Raw genomic sequence first — 16,585 nt, forward strand, 5'->3', positions numbered from 1 at the left:
TTGATTTGCAAAATCTCTCGGAATTTATACAGACAAGTATAAAAGTTCTGTGAAAAATTTACTCGTATAAACGTTGACATTTCGACATATTAAAGATCTTTATCATTCTATAAAAAGAAAAACGTTACGTAGGAGAAAGTAAATTATTTTATTAGAAACACAATAAGTAAGAGTTAAACACGTAAATAACTTATAGAATTATAAAAATTTATAAGTAGATTACGTTCTTCATATATTGTTAACATTTTCAGATGTTTGGAAAACTTTTGTGCGTGCACGCAGCTTGAGCAAGCAAGAGGGTGAGAATTAGAATACGTATCGACATAAACATATTTAGGCACAAGGAAGTACTAGTGTCGGTAAGTGGCAACATTCGAGAGTTCGCTCATGCGAGTAACGAGAGTCGCTCAGGTACGATTGAACCGAGCGCCAATATTACTCCACATGTCCCGCATCTCGCAACTTCGTGAGAATATTCTTTCGCGCGTCTCAAGCGTATCGCAACGCGAGTACAAACCGACAAATTCTATTCAGGTTTCATTACAATAACTTTTTCGTATAATTTAGAATAATTGGAAAATATACGCGAAAGAAAAATGGGCAAACCTATTTGTGAAAAGCGATTCTATACAATTCTAAATTAATAAAAATATACGACGCAGCGTGCAATTATAATTACGTTAGGGGACTAACCGGATCTTAAGACCTGGGCACATAGAAAAATTTAAGCAGTAAAACGTTAGCAATAAGCAAATCAGCCAATCACAATCCAGAGCTTAAGACATAACGCAAGCGGTAGCGAATCAGTACCGTTGATTTCCTTACTGCTTACGTCTTACTGCTGAAGTTTTTTTATGTGCCCGGGCCCTCAGATTTCGTTGTCTGATGTTTTTCTTATTCTTATTTGCATAGCGTCAGAATCAAATAGCAAGGTAAAAGGAATTAATAGAAGGTTGACGAGAGAAAGCGATGTAACAAAGATCTTGGAAAGAATCAAACCTTAGAAATAACAAAGTCTCTAACAGAAGCGTGACAGCCGTTAACAAAGATGTGGACTTTAGAGAACTATTTGCCCGAGTGATTACACGTTAGCTTAAGAAATAAATAAAATAACCGACAGCGCCAGAGGTTCACAACACAGGTTTTCTTTGTACCGCGATTATAGATCAAATCACTGTGAAATCACCACGTATTCTGTCGATCCTGACGATCAGGTCGAATTCAAACGTTTGTATAGTAATCCCTTTGCTTTTCTCCGCTTCTATAATAAATGGAAGGTAGATCTTTATCTCTTCTAGTCGCTAGATTTCCGTGAAAGCAGGTAAAAATACCTAAACTAATTACCTCGCGCTATTGTCTTGATACCTGTAAATATACGTAATAAACTTCAAAATGAAAATATCAAGGAAAGGAAAGAGAAATATTGAAGATATATAACGTTTTATTTACATATTTTGAAATCCCATTTATACACACGCTTATGATTTTGATATGTGCGTCGCAATAAGATATCATCCTACACATTTCATATCTTACTTAATTAGATCTTAGCTAGAATGTAACGAAGCTGCATCGTTTTTTACATTTGTATTTACATGTGTTTTTATAGTAATTTCTTTAGTTTTCAGTACATTCCTTTCATTCGTAAGCATTTTATTCTTGAAACATTTTAGACAGTTTCTTTTAGTTAATTTGTTGCACAACTCCAGAGTCTCGGAAAACATAATTTTATTTTGTCTCCGTACTCCTTGTTAATAAAACTAAAACCTATCGCGTGATCACTCCAGTCTCACACTAATATTTCGCGCATATCATGTCTTTTTACGATTATGTATATAATCTTTCTTTTCCTTAACAGCAAATTGGATTGGCTGCACTAATATACAAGAGTATGTATAGTTGAATACACGATACATACGAATGCACGAATGCAGATTAAGTTATTAAATAATATATAGGTGGAAAAAGCCATGACATAAATCTTGGTCAATTAAATGTTCAATATATATTTAATCAAACTGTAATGGTTTGAGCTGTACATCGGACAAGTCTAAATCACTTATATATTTGTTTGTACGTTAATGTATATAGATGCGACAGTCTTTAATGTACATCAATACACATTGAATATATGTATACTGCGGCCAATCGAATTCGCTATAAGTAAAAATTAAACACATAAAAATTCTCCAATAGAATTGTTGCAGAATTATTGCATTTTATGTACCAGTGCAATACACAAATAAAATTAAAATAAAATTTTGTACATTCTCTCTTGTGTAGCAATGAAAAGAAGAAAACATAAATAATTTCAAATTATTAAGAAAATGTTTCTTTTTTTTCATATAAATAAAATACATTAATATTGAGTATTTAAAAAAATCTTAATGAGCCAGAACAAAAACATAACAAATATTTCCCTCAAGTTTCATATTGCTTTGTCGGGGCGGGTCTGTTGCGTTAGGCTGCCTTATACACGTCGCAGATGATCCTTTCAATCGGGATTACGCCGATCGTTGTTCTGAAGAAGAGCTCCTCGATGGCATGTGCAGATACGGATCGCAAGGTAGGTAACAGCAGTAGCAGCTTATTAAGCCTGAGAGTCCCGTAGGAGGCCCCGCTGAGTCGTTGGCCTAAAGCCAGTTGTGCGCTGTCCATCAACCGAGCAACGCAGACCGCGTCTCTAAGCCGACTTCCGGGACTGGGGGAGTTGCTGCTGGTGCTCCTACTGCTGGACACCGATTCGCTGTCCAGACCGGCCTTGAAGAGCACTATCGCCCTAATGCAGGCGAACTCGTGTTGGTCTAGGTTCATCGCGTGGAAGCCGGCCAGGGTCTCGCGGAAACGGTTCACTTCGATCGCGAGCCCGATACTCTGAAGACTCGGCGGCAGTAAAGGCGTGGGATCCAGGGTAGGGATCATTTGCGCGGCGGCCAACAGAAAGAGCTCGCGCCAGGAAGACTCGAGCAACGTCAGCTGATCCTCCATAACGAGACTCGTCGCCGACACCAGATCTCGTGCCCAGTGCACGTTCAGGAAGAGCAACCTCGCGGCCTGCTCGCATATAGACTCGGGATTGATCGAAGGTATAAACGGTAACTGTAGATTTGGTATATTCGATGGCATCTGGAATAGACAATGATCCCCAACGTTTCGTCGCTGTTGGAAATGAGTTTCCCAACCTCCCAAGATTCCAGAAAAAGGTTTACATTTTGTAAATGGATTCTATAAAAAATTTATTTAGATTCTTTAAAAATATCTAGAAAATATGTATGCTATATTGGATTCTTCGTAAAGAAAATTTAAGAAAAATTAACACACTAGACATGGATATACATTAGATACAGACGTACTTTTGATAATGTCAATGCGTTGCAATACGCTGGATGCGGAAGGGGAGGGTGGGGCGACGGTCCAGGTACGGAGACGCGTGGTTCCGACGGCGCTTTAGGTAGAACAAGGTCTAAAGCCGTTGGCGGCGGTGCTACCATGCTATTCATAATTTCAGGTTCCTTAAGGAATAGAGCCATTTGTCTACGAAGTGTCGAGTTACGTGGGCCTCGTTCGTGTTGCACAGCTATAAAGAGAGCGATGTAGTTTCTCTTAGTCCTAAAGACTTATAGTACATTAACAAGCGGCGGAAAGATATGATAGCTATACTATTTTCATAAAAAAGATTTATTTAAAAAATATATATTAAGAAACGGCGAGAATGCCATGAGCATTGGCGCGAGAACGCCTCAATTACCGTCTTTGTTCATGCCGGCCTGAATGCATTTTGCCAATCGACAGGCACGACATTGATTCCGATGCGTTTTGTCGACCATACAACCACCCTCGGATTTCGCCTTGCATACGTATTGACGGTTCCTTCTAATCGACCGTTTGAAAAAACCGGCACATCCGTCGCAGGCGAATATGCCATAATGCTTTCCCGAAGAGTGATCCCGGCATACCTTACAAGGTATGTCGTAAAGAATACGGCCTGAAACGAAAAAAAAAACATTCCATAAAATAACGACAAAATACAAAAAAAATTCATCTACATACAAAACTTTTTATCTGAAAAAGAAGGAATATTTTGATATATTGCTATTTCTTGTAGAAATTAGGAAGATCTGAAAAATGTAAAAAGAGGGTAAGCTCACTTCTCCATATTTTTGCATATTTCAATAGGTAGTAGTCCCTTTAAAGAAATGTTAGCGCAGTTTGATCCTCTCGATTGACAGACGTTTTCTCAAGGCAGCGACTTCGGTAGTCTGCCCGAGGAACGCGCTGACGCGAAGAGGCACTTCATCATTCCCTCGTCAATCAATTCGATACAGTCCTCGCCGTCAACTTCGTCGCGTTCAAGGAAGGAGTCGTTGCCGGCCGGCGAGTAAGCACGGCATTGTCGTTGACAATCAATGGAAAAGGGCGCGTTAATCTCTGGCTGGTGAAAAATGCCGGTATTTTGGTCGAAACCCGTTTACGAGCGACAACACGAGCCCACTGAATGACGTTTCGGACGTGAATGGATCGATTTGTCGCCAATAGTTTCCGCAGGAGGGAACGTGGTACAATATGCGCGCGTACACACGCACACCATAAACCCGCGGCTCTCGGGCGCACGGGGATAACGGGAAGGGAAGCGGGAGCGAGCGCGCGCGCGCGCGCGCGTTTGTAATGGGGTACCAACTCCTTGTCACGGGCTCCGCCTACGCCATTGAGACCGACGAGATCGTGAATGGGCCATGAATAGACCGGATGTGGCTGCTGCATTCAGTGATCCTAAGTGAGCAGCCAGAAACACGACACTTTGCTCGGTATCGGGCCCCGATCTCGCTCGCTCTCTCGATCTGTCCCGTCGGTTTCTTTATCTCTGCCGTAGTTATTATAGTCGCGATGGCGAGACCAGTGCGAGAACAACGCGGCCAGAGCTCGTTTAATTCTTTAAATTGCGAGCGTGGAACGCGCGCGCTGTAAACACCATGCGACAACCTGTTGATTGGTACATTCCAACTGACGACGCTGATGACGACTTTACATTACGATATCGTGACTAAATACGCGCACTCGCCGTTAGTTCTTCCAGACTCGGCCATCAAAACTTTCGAGGATTGTTCGTGAGAGTCACACCCTCGGTTATCAAGCCTCAACTTCCATATTATACGTTTCTATCGCTTCTTACGTATACTTCAATTGTCGGTAATAGCGACAAATCGAAAAGTTTCCCGGGCGCACGCGAGCCGCTCTTTTTCTTTATAATATTCACGGTTAAAAGGCGCTCACCCTTCTTGGCGGCGTATGTGACCGAGAGAGAGAGAGGACCTCGGGTGTTCCTGGGGGTAAATCATTAACGAGGAGGTACGGTAATGCGCAAAATGCGGTGCACATGTTCAAGCGGAAAGCAGACGGGTTGCGGCCGAATGACAGGGCAGCACCCCTCGCCGCGACGAGGAATGTCCACCTTTTCTCTTCCCTTCCCAGGAGGGAAACTTGGAAATCGCGCGCGCGTGCACGCGTGCCCACGATCGCGGGCGCGCGTCGGAATCACGCAACGCGTTTCTGCACTCGCCGTCACGCGGTCGACATGAAATTTGCAGGTCGGTCGGCTCGCGAGTCACTCGCAATTGAATTTTTCATCGTCTAGGAATCGAGCTCGGGCGCCGATCATCTTCCTTCTGTCACGTATCGCGTCAAATATTCATGCGATTTTTATAGCAACAATCGCGTACGGTCTTTTCCTCCATGTCCGAAGTAGGAAAGAGGGAAGAAAAGATGGAGGGAAGAGAGAAGGAGGAGGAGGAGAAGAAGGAGGAGGAGGGAAAGCCCCTTTACGGGGTTGTTGTAAAAATCGCGTGAATATTTGATGAGGCGCGTGAATGCGCATAAACGCGCGTTTTCAATCGCGCATATATGCGAAAAATACTGTCATTAGCCCGGAGGTGTGGCTTGCGGAAAGAGGGGAATGTAAAATCGTACGTTCGCCGTACGGCACGAAGACGGTAAGTATCACTCTAAAGCGCGAGCACGTGTTTCCCCGTTATCAATTATTTCATTTGAACCGTGGGTGGCCACCGACAAAAAAAACAGCCCGAATGTTATAGGTATACACGTTACGTCAGAATTGTAAACTTCAATTCTGGAAATACCCCGTATACACGTGGAACATCCGACATCTAAAATTCGGAGGCGGAGGAGGGCAGAACCGAGTTCCGCGAATATGTAATTCCGGATATGTAATTCACTGGCCAGCGACGGTTATTTCGGCTTCTATTTCGGCCGACGTTTTCTCCTTCTCTCGCCGAAAGCCGAAAGTTGGCACCGCGTGTTCGTGACCACGAAATTAAGGGAAAAGTTTGTTGCGCGCATCCCCGTGGCCGGTGCACGTTCGCATGCAAAGGGTGAACGACAATGAGAGAAAAAGAGGAGAGGAGAACGGGCCGGCCGGTCGACCCGACGAGGACCGGCTAAACGCGGCGTAAAATGTGTTCTCCGGCCGAACTTTTGCTATGCAAAATTACGAACTTCTTGATATAATTGCAAGGGGGTTGATAGACGAGTCTCTAATCCACGAAACGCATATGACTCGTTTTATGGCGACGACGCATCGTTGCCTCTCCACTCGGAGACAGCACGAGTTTTGTCGGCAAAAAATAACCGTCCTGCCGTTAAACTTTTTTCGTATTGATCTTCCATCAGTTTTACTTTGTAACGCATTCGCAAGCGTCGACGGAAAAAAATATTACGATTAAATATCCATTAACACTGTACGGACGCTGTGGGTCTTTTAAGACACAGTCGATTTTTCATTTATGATTCCCACGGGAATGGCCTTCAGCGCTCTTAAAAAAAAATGCAACAATTCCGATCTATGTAGGTATAGAAATCACTTTTTGAAACCTTAAAGATGACAGATGAATTTTTATAGATTTTTTGTAATACAAAAACGCTTTCAAAAACCCTTTAGACTTAAAAGTCTCAGGGTGCCCGGGTGAATGCTCCAAAAACACGGTGTCCGTACCGTGTTAAACACATCTATTAAACTCAGGTGCGTTAAAATGACGAATAAAATGTTAAGTTGTTAGAAAGATTTTTTAAAAATAATTTTGAGAGAGAAACATAGGGAATCTTGTTTATCATCAATTGTATTTGTCATCGTACATATCTATGTCTTATACCAATATATTATAAATTGTTAATTTGCATATATTAAAAAGACTTAAAAAAAGAATATGCCAAACCTAAATGAAGTATGAATCTTATCTGTTCACTATAGTCGAAAAAACTCTACGTTATTCGCGTAGGACATAAAACACGCCACGGTTTTAGAAATCTATTAAATACATAGAGTAAAACTTTTTATATCGATTGAATGTTGCACAAATTGTTTCATAATTAAAGAAAAAAAATTTGCATTTATCTCTATTTGAAAGACATAGAATATTATCAATCTTTATTTAATAATTTAAATAATTAAATAGAAGAATAAAAATTAAGATATAATGTCGGAGTGTAAAATACACCCCATGCGAGTAATTACGTAAAAAAACCACACGAGTGATGTCAAGTTAAAGAAAAATCATCGCAAATAGTAGAAATCGATACAGATGTACATACAGTTGTACATAACTTTTTGTATGTAATGTTGTATCGTTAAATAACTCGTTTCCCATCGTTCTATCATTTCACGCACCATCAGGTGGCACGCGGTAAACGAGCATGGGAATGTAGTGACATGTGTTTAAAAGACAGCCGCTTGCTATCAGTGTATGTATTCATATATAATTGATCTAGAGCAATGTCTATCCGTCATCTGCTCGCTTCGCCGACGCACCCCTTCTGCATCTGCAAAGAGAGACTTATTCTGACAAATTCAAGAGAGGAGATCGAATCTTTCTAGATAATGCTTCAATCAATCTTATCTTAGTTTATCTATCATTAATTTTTTTCATCATATATATATCTTATAACAATATGTTACAAATTTTTCATTAGTGCGTATTAAAAAGAGTTAAAAAGAGATGGTTGTAAACTTTTAATAAAGTACGTACTTATATATCTTATCTGTTTATTGTAATCGTATTATAGAAAAATCATTACAAGTGATAGAAACAGGTAGATAAATATAGCTATACGTTACTTTTAGGTATAAGGGTTATATAACCACGCCATAATTAGCCCGATGCGTTTGCACTGATTGGAAACCAAATGACGCAGTGTTCAACCATCCGCGTCAACCTGCTAGCCGACCACCACGGTGATTCGTTCTCGGCACGTCGTTTTGAACCATCTGTCGTTACTTTCTCATGGATGAGCTGCGTTCGGGGATGAATCGTTTTAAATGCACGGTGGTTCGCTATATTTAAAGGCCACATGTTTGTTGTTTCACACGAGATGAAATTAGCATGCCGCGGCGAAGACCATGAGAATCGGTATTGTAATCGGCACGCCACGATCGATCACTTAGGTAGATCGCAGGTATGTCACGGAAATGAATGTAGACTTTTATTGCACGTTTACACGACACACATCCGTCAGGTGCAATCTTGTTTTTGTAATGCAAAGTTATGAGTTATAGACCACTCGGAGTTTTATCCCTGCATTGACGGCAATAAATGGGCGAAGCTTAAAGTACGGCAATTCGGAGTTCAGGTAGAAATCACATAAAGTCACTGATAGGTGCCAGAAAAAGGGTTAAGAATTTAGGAAATTTCGGATTATTTACAAAATTAGAAGAAGGTAATAGAATTGTACAACAACTCGTAGCTAACGTAACACAAAAACAAATTTTCTATTTTCTGTTTCTAGAGGATTTATAAGAAGTGAGAGAGAAAATATTTAGTTGTTACATTAATCTTGTCAGATAGAGAACCTATTTCTAATAGTTCAATTTTCTAATAGTTGTTACAACTCTTGCAAACATTTATCCTGTTCCATCATCGAATGTTTAATTTAAGTATCATACCTAAGAATGAATAATATATTTACACATTGGAACAAGGTAATAAAATAATCTTGTTTAAATGTTGTGATAAATGAATACACTCAGTTTATGCGTACTTAACGAGTACCAAGGTCGTATCAAAAGCTTAGCAAATTAGACGGCGTCTCAAAAGATGCAAAGTAAAAAAAAAAGAGGGAAAAACGAAGGAAATATTCTCAAGTTAGATAATGTTACAGTTCTACGAACGTGCGTTTACACGATTTCATTTGTCCTTTTAAATCTGGGTTTCTCATCTTTAAATACCTTATACTCACATTTTTCAGGGCTAATGGCATTGGACTAAGTAAATATAGTTTATTTTTCTTTACGACTGACTTTATAGTAAAAAGGCCTTATAAATAACATAGAAAAAAAAAAGGATTTGTCTTAGCATTCATAAGAAGAAAGAAAGCTGTCCCTATGTTATTTGTTACATTTTTTCTGAATACAGGTAATACGTAAAAAAAAATTTACCTAGTGGAAAATTTGGGATTGGACAAAAGTTTTCATGTAGTTTCGTTAATATTGTATACTTGGAAAATCTGTGCATTAATAAAAAGTAATAAATCAAATTTAATAGTGTTCCATTTGTCATTTTAATATCAACAGTTGTTTACACAAGAGAGGTAAACTTTTATAAAATAAATCGTTGAAAATAATTCTGGAAATTGTTATATAAATTTGATTAAAAAATCTATTCCGGTAAATCTAATGTTGTTATTATTATTATTAAACAAATTTTATTAAATATGATTTATTTAAATGTAAGACAAATTCTTTTCAGCACACATAATCATAGAATAATTAAAAGTTTGTAAGTAAAAAGGTAATAGGAAGGAAAAGATAAAAACAAGAAGATAAATGTGACTTGATATAACGCGTAGAACAAAGCATAGGATATAAAGAACAATTTGTATAAATGAAATTTATACTCATTGCTGCATTATGTAAACGAATGTTTAGAAAATGTCCCGAAATATTGTCAAAAAGAAAATATTAACACGTTGCCTGCCAAACTAATTTTCGATAACTTTCCATTCAACCCACGTGGGTCGCATGCGCTTCACATTGTTGAGACTAATAATTTTGCTTATAACCTATATTTAACATATATCGTATAATATTTAAAAGACAAATTCATTATTATTCATCATTATTATTAAGAAAAAGGTGTAATGATGTTCCCACAATGTGACAACTGCACATTACATAATATTCAAGCATTAACACATAATTTTATAAAATATTTTATAATAATGTTACATTTATAGTAATGAAAATGTTAAACGGTTTGACGGAACGGAAAATTCAACATGGAGCAGATACACCCCACGCGGCAGGGAACGTGTTAAAATCTTAGAATAAGATAACTAAAAATATATTTGAGTTTTCGATAATTTTAAACCAGCATAAAATCAAGGTTATTTACTTGAAGAAGCCGGCATCTTTGGCGCTGGAACTGGCATGTGTGGCATCTGTGACTCCTGATTCTGCATCCTTCGTGATCGTCACTGCACAATGATCATTGAAGAGGTTCGAACGACAGAATTTTTTGACCAACAGCACCGCGCGCACAATGGGATTTTTTTCTTAAAGTCGGAATTTTCAGACGGGTTAGTCTTTTGTGTTTTACGACATCACTTTCTGGCTGCGGCGACACGCTGAGGACTAACATCGAGGTGAAATGTGACTGAGAGTCACCTTAGTCGAGACTTTTTGATGCTAAGCGCCGTTAGTGAACAGTTTTGATGCTGCTATATGGAAAACGTATTTCATTGGTCGAGGACTTCCCTACCCTCGGCGAAGGGCGGATCTGACGAAAGGAGTGGTTCGGCCCTGACGTGTCCGGGGGTTGAACGTCATCGCTACGAGACGACAGGGGGTTGCGTCATCATCCCCGCCACACCACCTCGCGAACACCACTTCGCGAGAGTCACCGCGGAACCGAAGGTGAGAAGGAAGGCAGCTTCCTCACACCCCCCATGCGACGTTGCGCATGGCAATCTTTTCGCATTATATGCATATATTTACATTCCTCGCGAGCAAACGTTAGATTATCAACGTCGTTGCTGACAATTACTTGACAAATTAATATTATATGTCGCCCATTTCCGGTAAGTTCAGGAAACTCTGTATAAAATTATCTAATCTGGTATTTATGTTTTGCGCTGCAAAAAAATGACTTACAATTTTGTAAATTGTAAAATAGATGCTTTAATACACATGAGTGACTAATTCACAGTATTTTTAGCAATTTATTAATACGTATATAAAGCACCAAACTCGTACTAATATCTGTGGATATTAAAATCGAGATTTCTATGAACATTTCTAATTCAGTGTTTACATTTTGCGTTGCAAACAAAATTGCTCATACTTTTATAAAATAGATGATTTAATACAGAATGTGGTTAATTTATAATATTTTCGGCATTTAATATAGAATATTAATCTAGAAAGCAGCAAGCCCTTACTCGAATATTAAAATAAGCAGCTGTATTTGCAGTATCATGAAGCAATCCTACATTAAAAATTCTCACAACGTCGCTGTGGTCTGGCTAATGGTCCGTGATTTTGCGGCGCCGTAATTCTGGACGCGCTCTGTTTGAGGACCGGAATTAAATCCCTCGCTCTCGCGGCCGTTGAGATTCGTTGATGCGTGTGCCGGAGGAGGCTCAGGTAGAGGGTAGACCTTTGTTGGAGTTTCGCCGTTTCAAAATGCCGCGGAGATACGTGGAGGAGGTTAAACGACAGAGTGCATATACTTGGAATAATAGCAACGCGGGCAGATGCGCTGCGCCTGACTCCCTGACTCCATCTTGAATTATCTCGTGCCCGATCCCCTACGTCGCCCTACGGGGTCCCCCTCCTCATGAATGCGTATATATGCGCGTGTATATACATAAATGCGAGCGCGAAACGGGGTTGGGGCGCTAGCTGTTCTTACAGTCGGTGAATTACGCCAGGAATCCGTCATAACCGATGTAATATCGCGGAGATTGGATCTCTCGATGGCATATCACGCTCCCCCTCGCCCGAAAGAGTCCTACTCGAGTCGATGCTATCTTCGCAGATTACACCAGGTGTATTTTTATGACGCTTCGCAGGCAACAGCGCGGAGGGCACTCGGGGGTGCTTTGATAATCCTAATTAATCGTACGCGTTATTAATTTCTTTCAGGACCGAAACTCTTTAAATATTGAACGAAAGATTTAAATTCTTTTCGTATTATTTGCATATAACAACAACATTGATAAAACCAAAAGTTATGGAAAATTTTATTAGAGAGTTATTTCGATGCTTTTTTACTGATGAAGAATTATGAAGGATTATGAAGAAAAACTATTCCCAATTACACATGCACGTGATATTACCATACATCTTTCGATGATTTACCTTTCAAATACAAGATAAAAATTGTAAATAATTCGAAGCGAAAAGGCTATAGCAGTATTTGTCTACAAATCTATGGTCATGTATACGAATATTTGTGTGTTTTATAACGCTTTTCCGTAATCTTTTCTTAAACATAAACACTCCAGGGACTCCATGAACGCGCGATAGAAAAAAATATTTCTACGCGAATAGAAACGTATTCTCGGTTTGAGTTGTATGTTTTGCACCCTCGACTTGGCCGCCATTGAGAGGTAAGCCCGGCGCGGCCGAATGCTCGTCCGACCGTGCACCGTTTTGGCTTTGGCGCAATATGTCGGGGATAGAAGATTATCTACGTAACTGCCTCGGGAATACGGAGCCTCACAATAGCCACGTCGCTTCTCTATTCTGCACTGCGTTCACGGAGGGGGAAGAATTTCGCGGGACATGAGTAAGATATTCGAGTCGCTTTGTCAAGAAGGCAAACGCGCCTAATGAGACCAAAAAATCAGAATAGATTTGTCTGTGGCGGTATCGTAAAAGAGCAGGTTTTCTATGATGCACAAGAATGTACAATAGTATGTCGAAAGGGTGTTATTTTAAAAAAAGCCTTTTTTCGTAACTGTCGACTTAACTTCAACATTGACATATTTTTGACGTGACTTTAAGTGACGTTCAGAAGATTATAACTAATTGTCTATTAACCCTTTCGGGACGAGCCTTTCAGAAATTAGATTTTCATGGAACTTACTGTATAAAAGGTTTTCATGCATGGTTATTTAAATCTGAAGCCAAAATTAAAAATGGCGGAACTAATATGCGGGCCTAAATTTTTAAATAATGAAATTTACATGAAACTCACTTTATATAGATTTTTGAGGTTGTTAAGTTCGATTCTAACTTCGAATCTTTGGTTCGTTAGAGCAGCACACAACTCTCTGTACCACGATCGCCAGAATAGAAAAACCATTTTAACATTATTCATGTCATTAGCTCGAGTATATACAAAACAATTGTTGAACGTATTCCGTTCTGAACAGATCTGCTATTTGAAATTGTGTAATTTCAAGGTTTATTCGAATTTAGCGACCTCAAAAATCTGTATAAAGTGAGTTTCATGTAAATTGTATCACTATTTGAACATTAGATCCGCCATATTGGATTCACTATGTTAGATATTAAAATATTAGAATTGTGGGGCCTGAATCGTAAAAGGCGACTCATAAACTTTAGGAAAACTATAGTTTTCATATTTTATTAGCAAGCCTACATCCTGAACGGATTAAAAAGTTATTAAAATATAAAATAAAGTGTGTAAACAAATGTTGAATCTGATAATCGGTAAGTTCCATTGAATATAAATTCTTTTATTTGTATGTTTATCGCGCGCGGCAAAATAAATGTACAGATGACTGAATCTCTCAAAGTCATTAAAGCTGAAAAAAGGAGAGAAACAGAGGGAGAGAAGATGTCCTATTTTTTTTATTTTACCGAAAAGAGAACAATTGTTTATTGTTTATTAAAACAGAAGTTCCACTGAAACTCAAATAAAATCTCTAAATATTTCTAAAATGCCGAAAATGAGTCAGTTTGTCACAACATACAAAATCAGTTTAGTTATAAGTTTGACTAACAAAAAATTAATGGGTAGTAAATTCTTTAGGTACCTATATTAGGACATGTATTGAGTTGCATAAATAAATATAGAAAAGCAACTTAATAAAATGGGAAATAAATTTACTTTAAAAATATAAATCGTAACGAAAAATATGTGAAAGTATAATCTAAAAAGCAGAAATAAATCAAAGTTTTCTTATATAGATTCCGTCGCTATCTTTTGCCTCCGAACATGACTAGTCCGAAAATAATCTGACATAGTTTTCACTTTGTTTTGACTGTTTTTTTTTTATTGCTTCAGGTAATGTGAATGTTAGGCGCCAAAATCTTCCAAACCGTAAAATCTACCTAAACCGAGTGCCTTTTTTTTCAATACCCTTTCTTGTGGTTGGTTTATGTGGACGCCGCCTTGGCATTTATAGAAATTTTGAATGGATTTCATCACAGCTGGGAGAGATGACAAGAACCGATAGATTTGTTTTGTTTTTATGCCGACGAAACGAACGATTTATTACTGAATTTTATTCCACTCTTATACAATTATTTTGACCATTTTTTGTAATTACTTTTGCAGAATGCTTGACGATGCTTTCACGATAGCAAGAATAAAAAACAATTTAATTAAGATTTATTTGATTCGTGACACTAAAAGGACATTAGAGTTTTATTCATTATTTTTAAACAGAATGATTCAGTTCTTCCTTCAAATAATTCCTCATCAAAAGTCTTTATAGGAAAGTTTTATAAACGGAATTTCACTATTTTGCCAGATTCACTATTTGGCTTTCATTATTTTAAACATTTGTCGGAACGACTTTCTTTTAATGATAAAAGCATAGGATAAATGTCAAATTAGAGGAATATTTCAACGGATTAAAAATTGACAAAATGACGAAGAATAATAACCAGGAAAGGTTTCAGACACATAAGTAGTAAAATATCCCCTCATTATAAGGGGTTTCCAGACTCTTTAAAGTAAAGATGTTTAGAATTCAATTCTCTAACTCGTCAGGAGACTACCTTTATAAATCTCTCATATCCGGTATTTCCAATTTTCTAGAATTAAGAAAATGTTATATTCTTTGTGAATAAGAATAAAATCTGCTTTCACAAATTGCTTGTAACATTACCGTTACGTAAACAAATTCTTACTATAAAAAATATGATAAAACAATAGAAAAGTGTATTTATATTTCTTGCTGGTATTTTAAATTTAATAAGTGATAAGATAATTATTATCCTATAATGAAAAAAGGCATATATGAATAAGCAAATATGTAATTTTGGATGGAAACGCATTTAGATCTATACAATTCAGTTTCGCCTTAAACATAAGGTAACAACAAATGTATTAACAAAAGGTATCCAAATTTTATAAGATACAAAACTTAAAATTTTATTTTTCAATATAGTGTTTATTGAACACAAAATTCTACTCAAGTCTCCTTCCTCTAATCCATCTCAATTGATCATCGAAACATCATGCAATTTAAAAAGTTAAATGTTACGCTATTAAATCTCTATTATTTTACTATTCCGTACTTTCAAATTTTAATTCTATACAGCGTTGTGATATGTATAATAAATAGTTTTTCATTGATCTCTAATGAGCATAAATTATATGACGCAGCATGAAAGACATGAGACTAGGCGATTATAGTTTACGTGACCGAGCAAATCGTCAGTTCGCTTATCGGAGACGTGATGGAGTGATTAGAACAATGACGGAGCATCTACCTGTTGCTGCCTCCATCGAGATACCACCGCGTACATCAGCAACGCTAGGATAGCAATGTTATGGGAACTAACGAGCATATGGTCGGGTCAATATCGCATAAACGCGAGCATCGGGCATGATGCCCTCGCGTTTTTACCTGATCGTTGGGGGAGTAAAGCGGGCGCCCTTTGACGATGAAACCATACGAAAATCCGCCATATGCGTGAACTCGCGCATCGCTCATGAGAATACTCGAGTCTCCGCTTAATTTGACATGGGAAGCTCGCGTTAAAAGCACGTTGCGCGATGTATCAATGGTCTACAAAAATTTCCCAGTGTATATATGTAATAATTTATTAAATGTATTTTAACTCTATTCTCATGAGACCAGTCTTGCGAAAATAGAAACATTATTCTCGTAAGAACAAAAATAAATGCCTAGGATCAATTTTTTTTCAAGTCAGATATTGGTAGATTTTTACTGAGATTTGTCAGTATGACAATATGGCGTAATAATGACCCGCCGACTTTTAACCCCTTCCGGCTGCCCGGAGACCATGAAGTTCTCCATCGTGGATGATGATAAAACGACGGAGAAAAACGAGAGCGCAAAGACGTCCGTTAGTCGGCCGGAAGTTCAGTGTTATGAAAATCAGACGTCGGTTGGTCTCGTAACCCGGGATACGTAACGAACTTTTCGCTGTTTTCGCGTTCTCCTCCTGTTCTCAAAGTGGGCGGTGCAAAGTGTAGGGCGACAAGTAGTTACACCGGCCAGTAGATCAGAAATCAGAGACGGCGCACCTTGAGAAAGAAGACGAAGGAGCGAGTACCTTCTTGAAGAGTACCTTACAAGACGCGCATCCATCCTGGGCGGAGACATCCGGCCTCTGGTTACGCATTCATCTATG

At 38.4% G+C, this 16,585-nt stretch overlaps 1 protein-coding gene across 1 annotated transcript; it reads right to left on the reverse strand.

Moving 5' to 3' along the window:
* Window positions 1-1,423: 1,423 nt before the first annotated feature.
* Tll (nuclear receptor subfamily 2 group E member tailless) lies at window positions 1,424-10,618 on the reverse strand. Its single transcript, XM_071714863.1, has 4 exons — window positions 10,398-10,618; window positions 3,749-3,985; window positions 3,354-3,577; window positions 1,424-3,126 (listed from the first exon to the last, which is right to left on the reverse strand). The coding sequence occupies exons 1-4, from the start codon at window positions 10,462-10,464 to the stop codon at window positions 2,461-2,463; spliced, it is 1,194 nt and encodes a 397-aa protein (XP_071570964.1). The 5' UTR covers window positions 10,465-10,618; the 3' UTR covers window positions 1,424-2,460.
* Window positions 10,619-16,585: the final 5,967 nt, after the last annotated feature.

This window comes from Temnothorax nylanderi, unplaced genomic scaffold (genome assembly GCF_030848795.1).
Source record: "Temnothorax nylanderi isolate EJ_2023f unplaced genomic scaffold, tnyl_v1.0 TNYL_tig0148_pilon, whole genome shotgun sequence".
NCBI classification, from domain to species: domain Eukaryota; kingdom Metazoa; phylum Arthropoda; class Insecta; order Hymenoptera; family Formicidae; genus Temnothorax; species Temnothorax nylanderi.